The sequence below is a fragment of the Prionailurus viverrinus genome, chromosome C1 (assembly GCF_022837055.1).
Source record: "Prionailurus viverrinus isolate Anna chromosome C1, UM_Priviv_1.0, whole genome shotgun sequence".
Lineage (NCBI taxonomy): Eukaryota > Metazoa > Chordata > Mammalia > Carnivora > Felidae > Prionailurus > Prionailurus viverrinus.
The window spans coordinates 206,430,275-206,452,006 of NC_062568.1; the positions used below are offsets into that span (position 1 = coordinate 206,430,275).

Here is a 21,732-nt window from a genome sequence, read left to right on the forward strand (position 1 = left end):
GAGACAGAGCATGAGCAGGGGAGGGGCAGAGAGAGAGAGGGGGACAAAGAATCCGAAGCAGGTTCCGGGCTCTGAGCTGTCAGCACAGAGCCTGACTCGAGGCTCCAACTCGTGAACTACACAATTGTGGCCTGAGCCAAAGTCAGACACCCAACCAACTGCATCACCCAGGCACCCCTTAAAATGCTGTGCTTAAAGTTGCTTGAAATTCTTTGAGTGATTGTCTAACCAACTTGATTTATAGTTAAATTGTTTCTGCTTGTTTTCAATTTTTAGAAATTTCTTTGAGGTTTTTCCAATTTAACTAGGTTTTCTGATTTAACTTTGAGGTTCATTCTGATTATGTAAGACATTAACATGGTTCCAGGGCCAAAACTATAAAATATGTTCAGTGAAGTCTAACTTCTCTCTGCATCCCTATTCCGTGTTTCTTCCTTCCCCTGCCATTTCCTATTGCTGCTATAACAGGTCACCGCCAGCTTCATAGCTTCAAATGACACAAATTTATTATCTTATGGCTCTGTAGGTCATACGTCTGACAGAGGTCATACTGAGCTAAAATCAGGGTGCCATTGAGGCCACATTCCTTTCTGGAGGCTGTAGGGGAGAATCCATCTTCTTCTTCTAGCTTCTAGAGGCTTCCCACGTTCCTTTGCCATCTGCCTCCACCTTCAGAGTCAGCAGCATTGCATCTCCCTGACCCTTCTTCTGCTGTCAGATCTTTCTCTCTGCCCACTGCCAGGAAAGGTTCTCTGCTTTTAAGGTAAGGATGCCTTTGATTAGATTTGCCACACCTGGATGATCTCCACATGTCAAAGTCCTGAACCTTAATCACCTCTTCTGAAGTCCCCTTTGTCATGTATTGGTAGGTTCTGGGGATTGGGGCATGGACATCTGTGGCGTACCGTTGTTCTACCTACCGTACTTCCCCCTGAGGTAACCGGGTTTTGGTTGTTTTTTTTTTAATGTTCAATCATGTATTATTAAATCTTCTCTACTGGTGGTTAATTTTTTATTTTTTTTTTATTTATTTATTTTTTTTTTTTTAATTTTTTTTTTTTTTCAACGTTTATTTAATTTTGGGACAGAGAGAGACAGAGCATGAACGGGGGAGGGGCAGAGAGAGAGGGAGACACAGAATCGGAAACAGGCTCCAGGCTCCGAGCCATCAGCCCAGAGCCCGACGCGGGGCTCGAACTCCCGGACCGCGAGATCGTGACCTGGCTGAAGTCGAACGCTTAACTGACTGCGCCACCCAGGCGCCCCGGTTGTTTTTTTTTTAATGTTCAATCATGTATTATTAAATCTTCTCTACTGGTAGTTAATTTTTTATTATTTTTATTTTTTTAATGTTTCTTTACATTTTATTTTATTATTTTTTTTAATTTTTTTATTTTTTTTAATTTACATCCAAATTAGTTAGCATATAGTGCAACAATGATTTCAGGAGTAGCTTCCTTAGTGCCCCTTCCCCATTTAGCCCATCCCCCTCCCACAACCCCTCCAGCAACCCTCAGTTCTCCATATTTAAGACTCTCTTATGTTTTGTCCCCCTCCCTGTTTTTTTGTTATTTTTGTTTCCCTTCCCTTATGTCCATCTGTTTTGTCTCTTAAAGTCCTCATGTGAATTGGGGCGCCTGGGTGGCGCAGTCGGTTAAGCGTCCGACTTCAGCCAGGTCACGATCTCGCGGTCCGTGAGTTCGAGCCCCGCGTCGGGCTCTGGGCTGATGGCTCGGAGCCTGGAGCCTGTTTCCGATTCTGTGTCTCCCTCTCTCTCTGCCCCTCCCCCGTTCATGCTCTGTCTCTCTCTGTCCCCAAAATAAATAAAACGTTGAAAAAAAAAATTAAAAAAAAAAAAAGTCCTCATGTGAATGAAGTCATATGATTTTTGTCTTTCTCTGACTGACTAATTTCACTTAGCATAATAGCCTCCAGTTCCATCCACGTAGTTGCAAATGCGAAATTTCATTCTTTTTGATTGCCGAGTAATACTCCATTGTGTATCTATACCCCATCTCCTTTATCCATTCATCCATCGATGGACATTTGGGCTCTTTCCATCCTTTGGCTATTGTCGATAGTGCTGCCAGAAACATGGGGGTGCATGTGTCCCTTCGAAACAGCACACCTGTATCCCATGGATAAACACCTAGTAGTGCAATGGCTGGGTCGTAGGGTAGTTCTAGTTTTAGTTTTTTGAGGAACGTCATACTGTTTTCCAGAGTGGCTGCACCAACTTGCACTCCCACCCCCTAAGGTAACCGTTTTGGTCAGTTTTTAAATTTATCTTTCCTTCTTTCCTTGAGAGGTGATGGCGCTCCACTGTGTGGATATCCCCCCGCCATTTAACCCATCCCTGTGGATGCATTTTACGTTTTTTCCACTCTTTTGATGCTTCAAATAATCCTGTAACAAAAAGCTGTGTGTGCATATAATTTTTACCTCTTTTTGTATTTGATTGGCCTCATTTTTTACATTTTTAAAAAGCTTTTTATTTGTTTTTTTTTTTAGTAATCTCTACACCCAGTGTGGGGTGTGACCTCACAACCCTGAGGTCAACAGTCACGTGCTCCTGTGACTGAGCCAGCCAGGTGCCCCCTCATTTTTTACACTTAGATCTTTGAACTCTTTGGAATATGTCCCCGTGTACAGGATGGATTCGTGTTATCTTTCTCTACCCTTACGATTTTGCCTCACATACCTAATTGTAATACCTAATTTTATTTTATTTTATTTTTTTAATTTTTTTTTCAACATTTTTTATTTATTTTTGGGACAGAGAGAGACAGAGCATGAACGGGGGAGGGGCAGAGAGAGAGGGAGACACAGAATCGGAAACAGGCTCCAGGCTCCGAGCCATCAGCCCAGAGCCTGACGCGGGGCTCGAACTCACGGACCGCGAGATCGTGACCTGGCTGAAGTCGGACGCTTAACCGACTGCGCCACCCAGGCGCCCCAATACCTAATTTTAAAAATGAATCCGTATCTCTGTCCTTCCCCAGAATAACATACAAAACTTAGAACAATTGCTCAGACTATGTTGGTATGAAGTATCCCTTTTTTTTCTACCACCAAACTAAACGTTATCGCTGTTGTGTGTGGAGACACTTGCCAGCTCACTTCTCCTTATTCTGTCTCCCACCTCAGTGCTTCCTCCTAGCATCATTATCCTTCTGTAGAGCCAAGGCACATTCCTCTTGTGAGCATCCATCAAAGCAAGCGCTCTGTTTCTGTTTTATCTGAAACCATTTTTATTTCACCCTCTTTTAAAATCCTTACTTAGCTGAGAATACGATTGTGGATTCTGCAACTGTAGATAAGATCCCACGTTTTCTCATTTCTTTTGTTGAGAAATCATGATTCCTTTTCACTTAACCTCACTTTTCTCAGTGTCTGTTTCAGATCTTCTCATTGTGTTTGTTGCCCTGAAGCTCCACTATTGTGTGTATAGATACGGATTGCTTTCTTGCATCCTCTTTGGGATTTGTGGACTTCTTGAATATGAGGATTCCACCCTTCGATTTTTTCCTTGCAGAATTCGTTTCAACCTGTAGAGCTTCTCACTTTGTCCTTAATGTCTGTTAGTTTCTTCTCTGTATTTTTCATCTTTATCTCTCTGAGATTCCCTTCTAGATATTTCTTCACTTCCTGTTTCTGTTCATGAATTCCTTAACTGCGTCTTTGGACCTGTCCTTGAGTTTTTAGGTTCAACTACGTATATATATACATATACGTATATATATACGTATATATATATATATATGTATATATATACACGTATATACATATATATGTGTATATATGTATATATGTATATATATACGTATATATATACGTGTATATATATACGTATATATATACGTATATATATATGTATGTGTATATATGTATATATATATACATATATATACGTGTATATATATATATATATATATATATATATATATAAAATGCTTATTTATTTTTGAGAGACAGAGAGAGAGCACCAGTAGGGGAGGGGCAGAGAGAGAGAGGGAGACACAGAATCTGAAGCAGGCTCCAGGCGCTGAGCTGTCCGCACAGAGCCTGACACGGGGTTCAAACTCGTGAACCAGGAGATCATGACCTGAGCCGAAGTCAGATGCTTAACCCAGGTGCCCTAAATTCTCACATAAATAAATGTGAGAATTTAAGCATTTTAAACAGATCTGTTTTATATTTTTATCCAATGATTCCAATATGTATAAAATCCTTGATGGGTCTGATCCTGCTACTTATTGTTTCTGCTGAGTCATGCTCTGAGTGGCCTGTCCTTATGTGTTTTATAATTTTGGATCGCACATCCTAGTCCACTGGCATTCCCTGGCTCTGAGATCGCATCTCTCCAGATTTACATTTGCTTCTGCCCTGTGATCCAAGAGAACCTTAAGTTAATTTCTTGGCTTAGAGTTTCTCAGTCCACAGAGATGGTCCAAATAACCCATATCTAAACTCATATGAAAATGAACTGAAATTACAAGCTCTTGGGGGAGACTTTTTTCCTACCTAGATGTCACATCAAGACTGACAGATGTCTTTGTCTCCTTTTGCCATTGGACAGCTTTAGGGGTGGGAGGGTCACCATTTCTCTTACTATGTAGCCCTCTGAAGGTCTGGCTTTCTGTGACAGGTTGCAATTCTCTTAGTATAATAACAATATTTATTACCTTTTATGCATTATCTGTAGGCTTTTCATAGTAAGGATATCTAACCCACCATATTTTCAGAACAACACTATATGTTCTTTTAAAATACTAACGTTCAGGGGGAAAAGAGAAGAAAAATCTCATGAGAGAATCTACAGGAGAAGAAATGAGGTGGCTGCTGTGGAGGGGACACTTGTGTGTGGGTACCCTTGTGTGGCCTCTGCAGATGACTTAGCCACAGAGGGGCATCCCCGTTACACCTAATATGAAATGACAGCAAGGATCAGGACACTTTGTCCTTTCTGCCCTGCCATCCCCAGCGCCCTGCTCTTCCTCCAGCTTTGATTTTCTACCTTTTGTCAGGTTTGCCATAACAAAAATTTAACTAAAAAAACCATTATATTTAGAGTCCCACGTCCCTTGATCTCTGGAATGTCCTTTTATAGAGAACATTTCACAAAAACTGTCAGCGATTCAATGCGGAGGCACCCAAGAGATAGGTAGGAACGGCCGTCCTGAGTTGAATCGGAACTGTGCCATGTGGTGAGCAGATTGTAACTGCTTAGAATCCATTGGTGTCCTTGTGGTTAGAGAATGCGTCCACACTCCCTTCGAGCCCAACCCTGTCTGTCCTGTCAGTCTCTCTTCATCAGATAATGAGTCCGTAAGTCCGTTGCTCACTATTTGAAACAACACTTTTTATTTATCCCCGACTTACTCAAGTTTCCAAATGTGGAAAGAGTGAAAATATTATGTTCACACTAAATTGTCCTTATTAATGGGGGGAGGCAAAGGCATAGAGGGCTATAAAAATCTTTTGGGGAGGGACATTTAGAATATGATTCGCTACTGAATATTGACACGTAGCACTATCTGAAGATCCTAACAAGATAAAAACTATGCCCTAAAGACCTCTTTAGTAGCAGAGGTTGCCTTTCCCCCAGTCTTTTCATTCCCAGCTTCTTTTAGCAGAAGGCACCTCTTCTTAACTTTTGTACCGTATCAACCTGAACAGGTCTCCTTATCCCATCCCTCCCCCTGTTTGCTTACTGTTTTGTTTGGTTCAAAATTTCTTAGAGTTACACTGCTAACTAATGAATTAAGACCTAATTAATTAATTACTATAAATGAACCGTAATAGTTAGCTGTATTTTTAGAAAGTAAGTGGTAGTGAATTAGAACTGAAAAGACAAGACACATTTACATTTGATTACAAATTTCATGTCCGTTTTTAAGTCTTTAGTAACTCCAGAAATCTTTCAGTGATAGCTGGTGTTCATGGAGCACTTAATAGTATTCACATCCAGGTATTACCCATTTAACTTAAAATAAGCCTCGGAGACAAGTGGCCTGTTACCTGCTTTTTCCAACCAAAGAAGCTGGGCGCAGAGAAGGTAAATGGAGGTCATAGAACTAATAGGTAACATCATGGCTCACAAAAGCCAGTGTGGCCCCAGGGCACCTGCTGTGCAGTAACTAGCTCACCTGGGGTATGAAGCCACCTGACAGTTGTTTTTAGCCCCAACCACTGTCACCACCAAAATTTTCGGTTCTGGGTTTTTTTTTCTTAGACTTACTCTCAGTGCATAGAATGGTGTGGAAACCGATCCCATAGTTGTCTTCGTTTGTTCCCACGGACTTAGGGTAAGCCTGGGAGTTCTATGTCCTTCCTGATGCCAACTTGCTGACCTCTTCTCCATTCCAGTTTCTGTTCCAGCAGCTGGGGATGCTGGTGTCCTTTGTGAAGAGCCACATCAGACCTTACATGGATGAAATAGTCACCCTCATGAGAGTAAGTAGAAGTTAATGTTTTGGCCAGTTCATCAGTGTTTGGGTCAAGGAACGTTCGGAGGCAGATTTGGATAACATGGGCAGTTTGTGGCATGGGTCTCCGGAGAGCTGTTCCAGCCCGAGGATAAAAAGCGGGGCCCGGTTCCCCAGTGGGTGTTGACAGGCGAGGGGGTACCCCCTCAGAGGCTGTGGCACCCGAGAACAGGGAGGGAGACTGAAGTCATTGTTCTGCCAGAAATAAACTCTCGAGTTTCTTGCCTCACACACAACAAAGCAATTTCACTTTACTATCACAACAGTGCTCTATTGTTCCCAGGAAAGCCCTCCTTCTTACGGCCCATAAAACCATGGCCTTAAGAGAGGTTGGAGGATTGGGTTTTCGTAGGGCTATTAAATACGATGAACTCCTGGCAGGCACTGAGGAAGAAGGCGAGGCTTTCCCCCACTGCCTTTAAGAGCATAAATGCCACCTTGTGACTGTAGCAGCACCGGAGGAAAGGCTCACATCCCAGATTTTATAACCTGCTTTAAGCAGGTGCAGAGGACTCCCCATAGGTGGCGATGGCGTTTTCCCGTTTGAGGAGGAGGCCTGCTTCCTGCTGTTCTGTATCATTTAAATGTCTCTGCTGGGGGACTTGCTTTGCCGAGATGGCTGTGCCCTCAAAGAATTGGAAGACAATTCATCCCCGATTTCTGTTCTTCTATGCCAGCTCTTTGTAGTTAGCTTGGAGGAAGCAGCAGGACTGAAATCAAAGTGGCTGACTTCAAAACTGGAACTTCCCAGAAACTGGGTCTCAGAGCTGAAAAATCTCCTGTCTGTATAAATAATTAAAACCACTCTTGCTCCCCGACTCCTGCCACAGAGGCCTCCGTACAAGGAAGTTGAGCAGAGTGCTGGAGAGCAGGCGGATGGCGGGGGGGGGAGGGTCCCAGGACGCAGCCGTGTGTACTCGTGGTTTGTACTCGTGGTTTGAAACTGGACTAATCGGGGACCTTGTCCCCAAAAAAGACTTGGGCCCAAAACATAGGGGTTTGAGGCAGGGAGCCTCACACCTGCAAAATGCAGCTTTCATTTCCTCCAAGATAGATAAGGTAGTCCAGGGCTCTTCCTTTCTGTTGATCCTGGGCATTTTCATGAGTGCCCCGAGCCTGGGACGAGAACAGTCTCTGTTAACAGTGATCCCTGGGCAGGCTGCCTGGTTTCTTTGAGGTAGAGAAGCCCATAGTAGCGCAGCAGAAAGGTGGGTGGGCTTTCTCTGAAGAAGGCACAGTGCGGTCCAAGTGAGTGAGCATCAGACAAACCGTGGAGGTCATAAAATCTGTGGTGTTTCTTTGGCAGAGGTTTTGGTCTAGAGAAAATAGCTTTTTCAGAGAGAATACTTCTCTCTCCGAGCAGAGAGAAATAAAAGTTTTACCAGCATCTTTTAGTGTGGTTTTTACTTTCTGAACTATTAGGATTTTTTCAAAGTTGTAGTAAAAATACTTTAGGCTTCTATAAAGCCCTTCTTCTGAGGAGCGCTCTCTCTCTCTCTCTCTCTCTCTCTCTCTCTCTCTCTCTCTCTCTCTTTTTTTCCCCCTTTGACTTTCCTGAATTATTTGGGGGCCCTAAAGTATTAATATGTGTGTGTTGCCGTCATCAGTTCAACTTCTGTCATCATTAAGTCTCCCTCTCCAGAGGTTTTCGGCAAGGTAGTAGGCAGCTCTCTTTTTGAGTTGACTTGAAATGACAGCTTTTCCTGGAGTCAGAAACTCAGACCAATTTTGGGGTATCAAGGCAGGATCTGTGGCCGATCAGCCAAGTTTTTAGTAACTTATATGGAACATGACTCTCTGGGTATAGAAAAAGCGCTCCTTTTGTGGCATCATCCAGGCCTGAAAATGATGTGGGACAAATGGCAGGTGCCGTGTAGCAAAGTCTAGATCCAGAAGGGGCAGGAAACCTTGTTAACACTGGAGTTACCCCTGGTAGAGAGCAGGTGGTACCCAAAGTAAAGAATCCACCCTGGGTGACCTGGGAGCCCCTTGAGTGATGTAAGCCTAGTCACTCATTCACTGTGTCAACGTGTTCAGGTGGCTAGACTCTGCCGGGTGCTGTGCTAGATTCTGGGGAGACAGAGATGGCTCAGAGGGGTTTCTTGCCCTTGATTAGTTTACAGTCTAGTAGAGGGAAGGTGGCAAAGAAAATTAAGTATTACAGGTGCTAGAAAAGAGGAGGGCAGAGGGACGCAAAGCGTGTAATGGGAGGAGAGCGAGAAAGCCTTCGTGGAAGTGAGGCTTGAGCCGGGGCTAGAAAGACCACGGGAGCTTAGCGGTCTTAGGAGTTCTAGGCAAAGAACACAGGCAAAGCACAGAAGAGCAAAGCAGCCTGGTTGCATTCAGGGAAAGGCGGTTTAATTTGCACACTGTGACCGTGACAGAGGCTACAAAGAGGCCCGGGGAGAGGAGGGTAGGCAAGGGGTCTGTCACGGGGCAGACTGCGTTCACTGCGTATTTCCTTCTCTTTGGACCATCTCAGTTCCTTGGTTCATGCTTCGGCAGAAGGGCACCTGGCTTTGCTTCTCTGTCTCTTCCCTCTTTATAGGAATTCTGGGTCATGAACACCTCGATCCAGAGCACGATCATTCTTCTCATTGAGCAAATCGTGGTAGCTCTTGGGGGTGAATTTAAGCTCTATCTGCCTCAGCTGATCCCACACATGCTACGTGTCTTCATGCATGACAACAGCCCAGGCCGCATCGTCTCCATCAAGGTGAGTCCCTGAGGGCGTCCTCTAGAGAGATTGCCAGCATCCCTCACATTCCGGGGATGATCAGCTAAGAGCCGAGACCCTGCTCTGAGTGACAGGGTGATGCTCCATCCGAAAGAACGCTGATGCCCGAGGCATGCAGTTAACAGGATGTTTACAGTCCTCCCTCGATTGTCCTTGTGTTTTGTCTCCTTTCATGGCTTATTCGTGGTGAATGGTTTTTCCCACACCAGTTTTCTCTGTTGTCCAGCAGCTAATTCCTTATCAGTTGAAATAAGCTCAGAGAAAGCAAAACAATCCCTAAGCAAAATGAAAGAGGGGGGAAGTGCTACCAAAAGAATGTAGTTCAAGACCACTTACTGAAGGCCTTTCGAGTCCCCACAGAATTTGGAGTTACCTAAACCATCACCCCCCTCCGTGTGCTTAGATGCGTGGTGCCTGCCTGTGTTTGTTCATCACCAGCCTTCTGCTCCCTCTCGCAGCTGCTGGCTGCCATCCAGCTGTTCGGCGCCAACCTGGACGACTATTTGCACTTGCTGTTGCCTCCTATCGTGAAGCTGTTTGATGCCCCTGAAGTCCCCCTGCCGTCCCGCAAGTACGCACCTGCCCTTTGGGACTAACCATCACTAACCGCAGTTAAGCCTTTCCTGTTCTGTTGAAAATGTCCTTTTCTTAAGTTCCCAGGCCATCTTTCCATTTGTTGTTGTTGTTGTTGATACTTCAGCTCCCTTTATTTTAGCTTAGAAATGTCCCCGGTTGATGGAAATCTTAGCTGTCCCCATCCCACTGGGATATATGTTGGATCCATGTCATGTGATACCGGAGAGGCCCTTCCTTCCCGTTTGGTGCTGTTAAGATAACCCTCAGCCACTTCTCGCACTTTAGGACCGTATGTTAGCAGCTACTGTCTGTTAACAATTGCAGGGCAGCATTAGAGACGGTAGACCGCCTCACAGAGTCCTTGGACTTCACTGACTACGCCTCCCGGATCATTCACCCGATCGTTCGAACCCTGGACCAGAGCCCGGAACTGCGTCCCACGGCCATGGACACGTTGTCTTCGCTTGTCTTTCAGCTGGGGAAGAAGGTGAGGCCGCACCCCTGTGTGAACGTGCTCTTCTGCCCGGCTTTGGGAAGATGACCTCTCTGAAGGTCTCTATATGTTAGTCTGTAGGTCTCAGCAACTGTCAGAGAACTGAAAGTTGTTTGCTTTTTTTGTTCATCTGTTTAGCAAATATTTCTTGAGCCACCTCTGTGGGCTAAGTGCTGTTCCGGGGGTAACGCAGTAAACAGAATGGTGTCCTTGTTCTCATGGAGCTTAGATTCCAGTGAGGCAAAGCTAATAAGCACAGCCTGTCTCATAAGAGCATAGAGTGTCAGTGGGGGAGGGATGCTGTGTATTTAGGGTAGACTGCGAAGGCCTCTCTCCTGAGTTGACGTTTGAGCAGAGATGTAAACATCAAAATCCGAGTGAGCCCACAGGGTTGGATCCCAGCAGAAGGAGTGGCAAATGCAAAGGTGTGAGGAGGCAGCATGCTTGAAGGGTCTACGGAATCACAGAAAGGCGTGTGTCTTCAGAGGAGTGAGCTTCAGGGGAAAGGCCTTGGAGTTCAGGTCATAGAGATAAGGCAGTGGGGCACAGAGATGCAATAGGCCAGCGGTTCTCAGATGTCCCTGGACAGACAGTGTCAGTGTCAGTTGCCGGCTATCTGTTAGAAATGCAGATTCTCGGGCCTCTGCCCAGACCTGAGCCAGAAACTGCCTGTGGAGCCTGGCAGTCCCTGGTTTCATAAACCCTCCAGTTTATTCTGCTGCTCATCAGAATTTGCACATCACTACCATGGGTCATAATACGTACTCTGGCTTTTACCCTAGGCAAGTCTAGAAGTCTTTGCAGGCTCTGGAGCACAGGGATACTGTGATCTGAGCTGATTACACTCAGCGCTGTGTGGAAGAACAGACTAGGCCAAGCGGGGGAGCAGAGAGAGCACAGAGGCCATCGCAGGAGCCCAGATGGAAGATGCTGGGGACTAGGAATGTAGTGCGTGTGTGCGTGTGTGAAAGAGACAGAGAGAAATGATTCTTCTGAATAACACCAAGCCACGCCAAACCCAAAAGAACTAGCTATAACATAGTGGTGGTAATAATCCTTTCTCTGCTTCCCACTCTTCGGAGTGGCATCTCTGACCTCTTCCCTCTTCTCTCTCAGTACCAAATTTTCATTCCAATGGTGAATAAAGTCCTGGTACGACACCGAATCAACCATCAGCGCTATGACGTCCTCATCTGCAGAATCGTCAAGGTGAACTGCACTTTCTTTCTGTTTCAGAGTCCCCCGTTGTCTTTTCCCGTTGGTATTCACGTGGTCTTAGCTGTGGGAGCACATCTAGCTTTTTAGTTCCGAACTGGCGACGGGCAGCCCATTTCTGTAAAGATAGCCAGTTTTGCTCGGCTCTCTAGGCGACCTGGGCTCTGACGCAATGATTCGGCCCTGCCGCCCCGGCTCGCAAGTGGCTGTCCGCGCGTGGACGGGAATGAGCCCAGCCACCTGCCGGTGGGCTTTTGCTTGCGGTCACCATAGCGTGCTTCTCTAGCAGCTTGCATATGTTACACAATCCTCATCTTCCTTTGTTTGTTCTTTTTCCCAACCATCGGAAAATGAGGAAACTCTTCTTGGCTGTAGGGCCAAGCAAAGCCAGGCAAGGGGCTGTTTGCCACCCCTGCTCCTGACACTTCGTCCCTTTGATCACTGCCCCAGTTGTTGGGGCTTCGCCAGCTGCGTGGCTCATACTCCGGAGTCCGTGCGGTCAGTGTGGCCAAGAGTGACCAGAGGAGATGGGTCTGCAGTGGGGAGTATAGCTGACCCGTGGTTCATTTTGTCCATGAGTTAACTTTTTCCTTCTTGTTGAGGTCCTGATGTTTCCAGAAGGTGGGACCTTCCCGGGGTTTAATTAAGGGTGTTTTCCAAACTGGGAGGAGCTGCAGGGTTTTTCTGTGAATCTCTGGTTGCAGGGATACACCCTTGCTGATGAAGAAGAGGACCCTTTGATTTATCAGCATCGAATGCTGAGGAGTGGCCAAGGAGATGCGTTGGCCAGTGGGCCGGTAGAAACAGGACCCATGAAGAAACTGCATGTCAGCACCATCAACCTTCAAAAGGCAAGTCCATGCTTTCTGGGGGGACTTGGCAAGGAGAGGCCTGCTCTTCTCTCTTGTCTAGAACTCTTAGCTCTTGCTGCCACCAGCGTAAAACAACCAAAGACCAGCCCAAGCGTTTTTCTGAAACTCTAGGTACCGTGAACTTAGGTCATTTTGTCTGTCCCTAGGTGTCCAAATTACACATTTTTTTAATAGAGGGTAAATGTAGAACAAAGTTCTAAACTTCCTTGGAGCTTTGATAGAGTCCTTCGTTGTGAGTAACATTCTCATCTCTTACATGACTGGAACAAAACCGGTGAGCTCCTTAGTTAGCACCGAGACTGATGCAGGCCCTTTAAAGCGGGGCTTCTCAGCCTCCCGAGACTCACAGGGCTCGCCGAATGCTGGCAGCTGGTGGAAGATACTTGCTTAGACTCAGGCGGTCCAAGGTCAGGCCTACGTTCTGCATTTCTACCAGAGTCCTATGTAAGGCCACTGCTGCTGGTCCACGGACCACATTTTGAGTAGCAAGCTTTTTCTTTTTTTAACGTTTATTTTAGTTTTGAGTGAGAGCAAGAGCGAGCGGGGAAGGGGCCTGGAGTGAGAATTCCAAGCAGGCTCCATGCTGTCAGTACAGAGCCTGATGCGGGGCTCAAACTCATAAACCGTGAGATCGTGACCTGAGCCCAAGTCAGACACTTAACTGACTGAGTCACCCAGACACCCCCAGCAAGATCTTTTAGATCTTTGCAGACAAATACCGAATTCTCTGTGCTGACAAAAGCCTGGGATGTAACCAGTAGTCTCACCATATATACCACCAGCCATCCACTTAAAAAATAGGCGGGTTCAAAGCATCACTAGTCGATCGCAGCAGAGTAATCGTGACGTTCCTGACTTTTAAATACATACACCGGGTTGCTTATTTCCCACGTTTTGTATTAGTGTCAGTGCTTCTGGAGACTGTAAGCAGTCCCTGTTTGGACTTCACCATCGTAGGAGTCTTCCTTTATTAGCAGTTGCCCCACAGCAGCTGCCCTTCAAGTGTGGCATGGACCGAGATAAAGAACTGGGCAGGATTGGGTCCCAGCTGCCCTGTTCTCTGCTTTTGGCCCAGCCCGTAACGATTTGAACACGTGTGTGTGTGTGTGTGTGTGTGTGTGTGTGTGTGTGTGTGTGTGTTGACACACAGCTTGGGACCACTGAGGCCTATCACTGACTGTTGAGCCGGGCTTCTGCACCCGCACAGCCAGCTATAAAGTGACCCCTGCTGAGAAACGTTGGATGATCCGAGAGGGAGGTGGCGAAAGACCCCTGGGGCAGGCGTGACGCTGCTGTCCCTCTGTGGAGTGTGTCCTGCTAGCCCGGGACTCCAGGAGAAGGAAAAGGTCACCAGTCACCCGGCACTCCTGGGCGGTTGTCGAGGCCACCCTGCTGACACCTCACACTTCAGGGAGGGGCCAGGCAAAGAGGCCAGATGCACATTTCCACCCAGATGCGTTTTCAGCCCGCCTGGGTTCAGAATGTCCTTCCAAGCAGGCAGCTGTCCACCTTCTCTTAGAGCTTTGTTCGGGCTATTTTAGGAAATTCCCCAGTAGTCTAGTTTGCTTCCAGGAAGGCTTGCTTTCTACCCAGGACTTGGAGAAAAAAGCGTCCCCCTTGCCAAACAGAAGGAAGAAAGAGCCTCTAGTTTATCTCACCTGAGAGAACAGAGCCAGTCCAGAAGGCCTCAGCAGGATCTCCGGCGCTGACTCTCAGACCCGTTTGTGCTTCCCCGTACTCGCATGCTGAGCGCTCGGGGTCAGCGCGGCCCCGCTTTCAGCCGCTTTCAGAGCGACAGTGCGCCACCTCGGCCATCTTTCTACTGGCTGTGCTAATAGAGGAGTTACACGGGACCAGAGATAGAAAAACCATTCGTACATGCCTCTAGGATGCCCGCCAGGATTTTCAGCAGCTTTACTGTCCTAGGAGAGGCTGTCTGGGCTTAGGTTCTAAACGAATGAGCTGATGTCCTGTCAACATGCGCCAGCGTCACCGGCTGAGGCAGTCCACGGCGGGTGGCGGCAGAGGGACGGTGGCAGGTGTCAACAGTTACTACAGACCCCAGAGAAGCAAGAGTGGGTTATGTTTTCAATGAAAGGCCCATATGGGGGACTCGGCCTGTCTGCTGGATTGCACAGTTGTCCGTGAAGCTAAGCTTTCCAAGCACTCAGTTGCTACCATTTCTCAAACGCTAACCAGAACGATAGCAATAATGACTACCGACATTTGTTGAGTGCTTTCAACGTGTCAGGCACTGGTGCGAGCACTTTATGTACATTGACTCATTTAACCTTCACCCTATGAGTTAGGTGCTGTCATTACTGTCACCGCCGTACAGACATGGATGTTGAGGCCCTGAAAGGTTAAGTAATTTATCCAACGTCAGCTGGTAGTGGTGGAGCCAGGATTTGACCTGAGTGTCGTGACTACAGAGTCAAGTCTCTTAACCACCGTGCTGAATCACCTCCGCCTTACCCAGGCTCGACTTCACGTCATTGGAGGGAAAAGACATTAGTGATCCTCCCTTTTGTATGTCCTCAGCTTTTAAAATGCCATGCACCGAAGGGGCGCCTGGATGGCTCAGTGGGTGAAGCATCCAACTTGGGCTCAGGTCATGATCTCACAGTTTGTGGGTTCGAGCCCCACATCGGGCTCTCTGCTGCCAGCACGGATCCTCGCTTCAGATCCTCTGTCTCCTTCCCTCTTCCCCTCCATCCCCTGTCAAAAATAAATAAACATTAAAAAAAATTTTTTTTGAAGGGGGAGGGTGCCTGAATGGCTCAGTCAGTTAAGCATCTGACTTCATTCAGCTTAAGTCATGATCTTGTGATTCATAAGTTCAAGCCCCGCCTCGGGCTCAGAGTCTGGGGCCTGCTTTGGATTCTGTGTCTCCCTGTCTTTCTCTGCCCCTCCCCTGTTCATACTGTCTCTCTCTAAAATATAAATAAAAACATTTAAAAATTTTTTGGAGGGGAGGCACGTGGGTGGCTCAGTTGGTTGGGTGTCCAACTTCAGCTCAGGTCATGATCTTGCAGTTCATGAGCTCGAGCCCCATATCAGGCTCTGTGCTGACAGCTCGGAGCCTGGAGCCTGCTTCGGATTCTGTGTCTCCGCCTCTCTCTGCCCCTCCTTCGCTCCTACTTTGTCTTTCTCTCTCTCTCTCTCTCAAAAAAAATAAATACACATTAAAAAAAATTTTTTTTAAATGCCATGCACTGCAGAGCAGCTGTCCAGAGATCTTTTGTGTAGGGAGGAAGCCACAAGCCTCTGGACAGAAAAGAACTTGATGCTCCCATTTTGTTCAATAGAACAAGGTCTAAAAGTCAAGTAAGTAGTGTCAGTCTTCTTCCGGGTTCAGGGTTCTCATTGTACGATCATTGAGAATCATGCACGTAGTTTTCCAGTTTGTCTCGTAACATCTCTCTTTTAGTTTCTGACATAAAATAATAGTTTATATGATGTCACCCACTGATAACTCATCAGAAGCCACTGCAGGTCTCCAGGTGACCCCAGGGAAGTGAGAGGTTGAGTTGTTGATGGTTAGGTGGTGTAGCACATGGGGATGTCTTTCATTCCCTGGACAATTTCGCTTGAGAACCTCTGCTCTAGTTTACTCAGTTTCCCTAGTTTAGGGAAGATCCATGTGTCTGTTCTGCCAGAAAATCTTTTTTTTTAATTTTTATTAAATATTTTTTTGAATGTGTTTGTTTTTTTTTTTAATTTTTAGTGTTTATTTATTTTTGAGAGAGACAGAGACAGAGTGTGAACAGGGGAGGGGCAGAGAGAGGGAGACACAGAATCCGAAGCAGGCTCCAGGCTCTGAGCTGTCAGCCCAGAGCCCGACACCGGGCTCGAACTCACAACCCATGAGATCGTGACCTGAGCTGAAGTCGGACGCTTAACCGACTAAGCCACCCAGGCGCCCCTTGAATGTTTATTTTTGATAGAGAGAGAGAGAGGGAGACAGAGCATGAGTGGGGGAGGGGCAGAGGAAGAGGAAGACACAGAATCTGAAGCAGGCTCCCGGCTCCGAGCTGTCAGCACAGAGCCTGACACGGGGCTCGAACTCCCAGGCCATGAGATGATGACCTGAGCCGAAGTCAGACGCTCAACCGACTGAGCCACCCAGGTGCCCCTGGAAAATCTTCTAAGAATATATTTTAGGGGGGGCGCCTGGGTGGCGCAGTCGGTTAAGCGTCCGACTTCAGCCAGGTCACGATCTCGCGGTCCGTGAGTTCGAGCCCCGCGTCGGGCTCTGGGCTGATGGCTCAGAGCCTGGAGCCTGTTTCCGATTCTGTGTCTCCCTCTCTCTCTGCCCCTCCCCCGTTCATGCTCTGTCTCTCTCTGTCCCAAAAATAAATAAACGTTGAAAAAAAAAAATTTAAAAAAAAAAAAAAAAAAAGAATATATTTTAGGGGTGCCTGGGTGGCTCAGTCCTTTAAGTGTCCAGCTCTTGACTTGGGCTCAGGTCATGATTTTGAGATTTGTGGGATCAAGCCCCATGTTAGGCTGCGCACTGATGGCGTGGAGCCTGCTTGGGATGTCTCTTTCCCTCTCTCTCTCTCTGCCCCTCCCCAGCTTGTACTCTCTCTCTCTCTCTCTTTCTCTCTCTCAAAAAAATAACATAAACATTTTTTTAAGGGTATGTGGTAAAAATTGGGCGAGGCCAGTTTAAAGAAACGTCATTTTGATAATAATAGCAATCATTTTTTGCTCTTCCCTTCCAGCCGGGCACTTTAGCTATTTTATCCCTTGATGCAGAAGACTGAGGCTTAGATGCAACACAAGTAGTTTGCCCAGAGTGCTACACCTGCCCAGTGGCGGATCCAGGATTCCCGCTGGTGTGCCTGACTTCGCAGTTACAGGTGCTCACAGGAGCGCTAACTTTGTGCCAAGCACTGGTATAAACCTCTTACACATATTCAACCTACTTAATCCTTAAAACACCCTATGAGGTGGGACCTATGGCCCTCATTTTACAAGTGAGGAAACAGGCACAGAGAAGTAACTTGCCCGACGTCAGACAGCCAGTGAGTTAGACAACAGCTGTTTGAGCTCAAGCTGCCGAGCTCCAGAGGCTGGACCTTCCCGCCCCGCTCCCTGAGCTTCCCCTGGTCATAACCCTTCGTGCCTGGAATGCTCAGAGTCTTGAGGAAAGTTGGAGGGAATCGATCAGAAAGTAAAAATTGGATCTGTTCCATTCCTTCTGTCCCATTCCACCACAGTGCCGTGCGCTCTGGGCTCAGGCTCGCCCAATCGTAACGTGGTTCACGGTAGCGTGAACCTGAGCGTTTTCCCTCTCCCTGTGTGACCCTCTGCTGTCAGGTGGGCCAGTGTCCTCATGCAGAGGGCCCAGGGCCCATCACACACTGCAGGGGCCGTTAGGCTTTGTTGAACGCACCCTGCGCGTGACGGCCCCATCCATCATGGGTCCGTAGAGCTGTTGGCTTTGCCGATAGAGGTAGGGTCCGGCACAGATGAGTTGTAAAACAGTCTTTTTCTTTATCGTGCTATAGTCCAAAGGTTGCCGCTTTTGTTTTATGGCTGCTAATTAGATGTTACTCTTTTGTATTTGCGCTCTGAGGGAATTTGGTCACGGGAGGTCACGACTTCATAAATCAAAGACAGAATAATCATTAAATAGATGAGGGTTCTTCACAACTGGCCCTTGAAGCTGATGGTTTTCCGTTGTCGCCTGGGGATCACAGGCCTGGGGAGCTGCCAGAAGGGTCTCCAAAGATGACTGGCTAGAATGGCTGAGGCGGCTGAGTCTGGAGCTCCTGAAGGACTCGTCTTCACCTTCCCTGCGCTCGTGCTGGGCCCTGGCTCAGGCCTACAACCCGATGGCCAGGTATGTCGTGGCCGGCCGCCCTCCTCCCCCGCTTCAGTGTGGGATCAAGAGATTCAGCACAGAGAAAACCATATATAAGTTCCTTTCTATTAGCGGTAGCAGTAAAAGGGGCTAGTATTTTTAATTTTGCCAACTCGTGGTGGAAAAAAATAAAAAGGCAAATTGAACAAGCTCATGTCACAGGAACAAGCTCATGTCACATCTTAACCTTGCTGAGATTTAGGTCCAGAATTTTAATTACAACGTCCTTTACAACTCCGAAAACAATGATGTAATGGTTTACTCTAACTGTTTTCCGATAATAATGATACTCTTAATTCTTTACTGCTGCATTACACATAACCCCAGAACTTACTGGTCTTAAACGACGACAGTCATTTATTTTGCTCATGAATCTGCAGTGGACATGACCTGTGGGGACAGCTCGTCTCTGCTTCAGTGTCAGTGGGGCTGTTTGTCCGGGGGTCAGAGGACCCACTTTCAAGGTGGCTCATCCACACGTCTGGCAGGTTGGGGCTTTTTTTTTTTCCTTTTTTTTAATGTTTATTTTTGACAGAGAATGAGACAGAGTGTGAGTTGGGAAGGAGCAGAGAGAGGGAGAAAGACAGAGTCCGAAGCAGGCTCCAGGCCCGAGCTGTCAGCAAAGAGCCCAATGTGGGGAATGAACCCACGAACTGTGAGATCATGACCTGAGCCCAAGTCGGACACTTAATCGACTGAGCCCCCTAGGCGCCCCGTTGGAGCTTTTGAGTGGGAACTGCTCTGGCTAGGAGCCTTGGTTCCTCTCCGTGTGGCTCATTCTGTGGGGATCATTCACCGAATACTGGCGGGTTCAAGACTGAATGTCCCCAAGGGAACAAGGCAGAAGTGTATGATATTTGTATGACGTGGCCTTGGAAGTCACACAGTGTCACTTCTGCCACACTCTGTAGTTCAAGGCAGTCACAGAAGCCCACTCACACTCAAGGGGAGGAGATAATGGATGCTGTCCATCGATAGGGGAGTAGGAAGATTCTAGGAGAACATGTGGAAGAAGAGAGACTGTGGCAGCCATCTTTGAGAAATAGAATTTGCCATAAAAAAATACTGTTTTAAATAATAAGTCTCAGCCATTGAAGATTTGGTTTATAAAAAGTTTCACTGCATGTAAAAGATTTACAGTATAATGTAAACGAACGAAATGGAATACAAGATGGTGTGTGTGATTTCAACTATTAAAAACACTTGTACAGGGGCGCCTGGGTGGCGCAGTCGGTTAAGCGTCCGACTTCAGCCAGGTCACGATCTCGCGGTCCATGAGTTCAAGCCCCGCGTCGGGCTCTGGGCTAATGGCTCGGAGCCTGGAGCCTGTTTCCGATTCTGTGTCTCCCTCTCTCTCTGCCCCTCCCCCGTTCATGCTCTGTCTCTCTCTGTCCCCAAAATAAATAAAAAACGTTGAAAAAAATTTAAAAACAAACAAACAAACAAAAAACACTTGTACAGAGGGAAGAGATTAGAAAGTAATACAGCAGTAATTAAGTAGGAAGGCCTAAGGAGTATTTTTTTTTAACGTTTTTCTGTTTTCCAGATTTTTCTATGACGGATAATTATAATGGGGCATAAAATGCTATTTTTTATGCTTTAAAAATAGTTCCTAGGATTTCCCTGGTCGCACAGTGTGCAGATTTCACATGCTCAGCTGATGGAGCGTATCTCTCTTCTGCCCCAGGTCATGTTCGAACACAACGTCATCCAAAAGAGGCTTGTGATAAAACGTGCACGTATGCGTTTATCACTATAGTGCCAACTGTGTGCATTTGGCCTTGGATGTAGGTCAGAAAGTTTATTTCTTAATTTACACGGGACTTCTTTTGGTCTTCGTGTTATCCTTTGAATTTCACATTTTGTTTTTTCCAGAAGATTCCAAAATTAGATACTTGGTCTGGTTTAACCTTTTTTAATGTGTAATAAAAAGCATATGTAGAGGCATGAAATGCTCAACCCATCCATTATAAGCATACCTTATAGTTTCCAAGCCCCTTTCCCCAACATTCACCACAAAAGGGCATGGGATTAAAGTTCAGATGTCATCGGGCACAGCAAATATGTCTATTCGTGTGATGCTTTGATGATTTAAAGTAGTCGTAGTAATCTTAGAAATGACACCTCTGGTTCCAGGTCTCCAGTGGTGAGGTTGGCGTAGGGGATCCTTCGGGATTCTATTCGCTAACGTTTCTAGTTTCTTAGGTCCTGTTGTATGTCTGTGACCATTCAGCTAAGGGTTCTGGTTGTGTTTTGAAAAGCAGTCATAGGTGCTGCCTCTGCCACTTCCGATCGTAGGAATTTGGACATTACCTGAGAAGGATCCCAAGAATCCTTTGGAGATGATCATATTCTGCATCGGCTAATGCCAACTTCTGTGCTGGAAGTCCCCTTTCTGTTCGTTCCCCCGCCCACTGAAGAGAAAAAATGCGAACTCTGCTAAGAAACGTGCCTGTGAGACAGGCTATTGCCCCTTGCACCCCCACGCAGCTTGCTGTGCGCACAGTGTGCCTGCGCTGTAAATACAGGAGTCACTGGTCACGTGTGCTTGCACGAACGGACTTAAAATTAAACAGAACTTAAAATTCCGTTCCTCAGGCACACTTCACCACGGTTCAGGTACTCAGTGGCCAGTGGCTACCGTATCGGACAGATACAGAGCATTTCCAGCAAGTTCTGATGGACAGCACCTGTCTGTGTGTCCGAGCAAAGTCAGTGACGCCGGGAGTAGATTGACGGGTGTGACTTGATGGCACCGGGCAGAGGCACGAGAGGCATTGCCAACATCTTTTTCCGTTCTCTCCGCCTTCAGGGATCTTTTCAATGCCGCGTTTGTGTCCTGCTGGTCTGAACTGAACGAAGACCAGCAGGATGAACTCATCAGGAGCATCGAGCTGGCCCTCACCTCGCAGGACATCGCCGAAGTCACACAAACTCTCTTAAACTTGGCTGAATTCATGGAACACAGTGACAAGGTGAGATGCTCCGCCGTTGTCCAGATGGAGCCCGACAGGAGCCAGGTGGGAGGGAGAAGTGGCCCGGCCGCCGCACTCCTATGCTGTGGGTTCTGTTCTGCCCTAGGGCCCCCTGCCACTGAGAGACGACAACGGCATCGTCCTGCTGGGCGAGAGGGCCGCCAAGTGCCGAGCATATGCCAAAGCACTACACTACAAAGAGCTGGAGTTCCAGAAAGGTCCGACCCCTGCCATCCTAGAGTCTCTCATCAGGTAGGCTCAAAACCCTTTTTAATCGCCGCCTTCATCTGAATCGACCTCTCTCCCTCCGCCGCCTGGTACCAAATCACCGCCGTCACCTGGAGACTTCTGCTCCGTGAAATCGGCCGCCCGGTCCGGCCAGCACGTTTAAATGCGATGTGGTTGCAGACGGCTCTCCCCGCTGTCAGAGCCGTAATTGTCACTTCTGTTAACCCTCAGCACATGGGCTCCCGTTTTCCAACCTGGGCCTGCTTGTCCCAGGGA

The 21,732-nt window shown here is 47.1% G+C and overlaps 1 protein-coding gene across 2 annotated transcripts in view; it reads left to right on the forward strand.

Moving 5' to 3' along the window:
- MTOR (mechanistic target of rapamycin kinase) overlaps positions 1-21,732 on the forward strand; it is a 135,336-nt gene that overhangs the window by 38,668 nt on the left and 74,936 nt on the right. For both annotated transcript variants that reach the window (XM_047870834.1, XM_047870835.1), the window contains exons 20-28: positions 6,370-6,456; positions 9,037-9,204; positions 9,684-9,796; positions 10,126-10,288; positions 11,411-11,503; positions 12,214-12,360; positions 18,090-18,232; positions 21,066-21,228; positions 21,335-21,480. In XM_047870834.1, the coding sequence (XP_047726790.1) occupies positions 6,370-6,456; positions 9,037-9,204; positions 9,684-9,796; positions 10,126-10,288; positions 11,411-11,503; positions 12,214-12,360; positions 18,090-18,232; positions 21,066-21,228; positions 21,335-21,480 (1,223 nt within the window). The remainder of the gene's footprint in view (positions 1-6,369; positions 6,457-9,036; positions 9,205-9,683; positions 9,797-10,125; positions 10,289-11,410; positions 11,504-12,213; positions 12,361-18,089; positions 18,233-21,065; positions 21,229-21,334; positions 21,481-21,732) is intronic.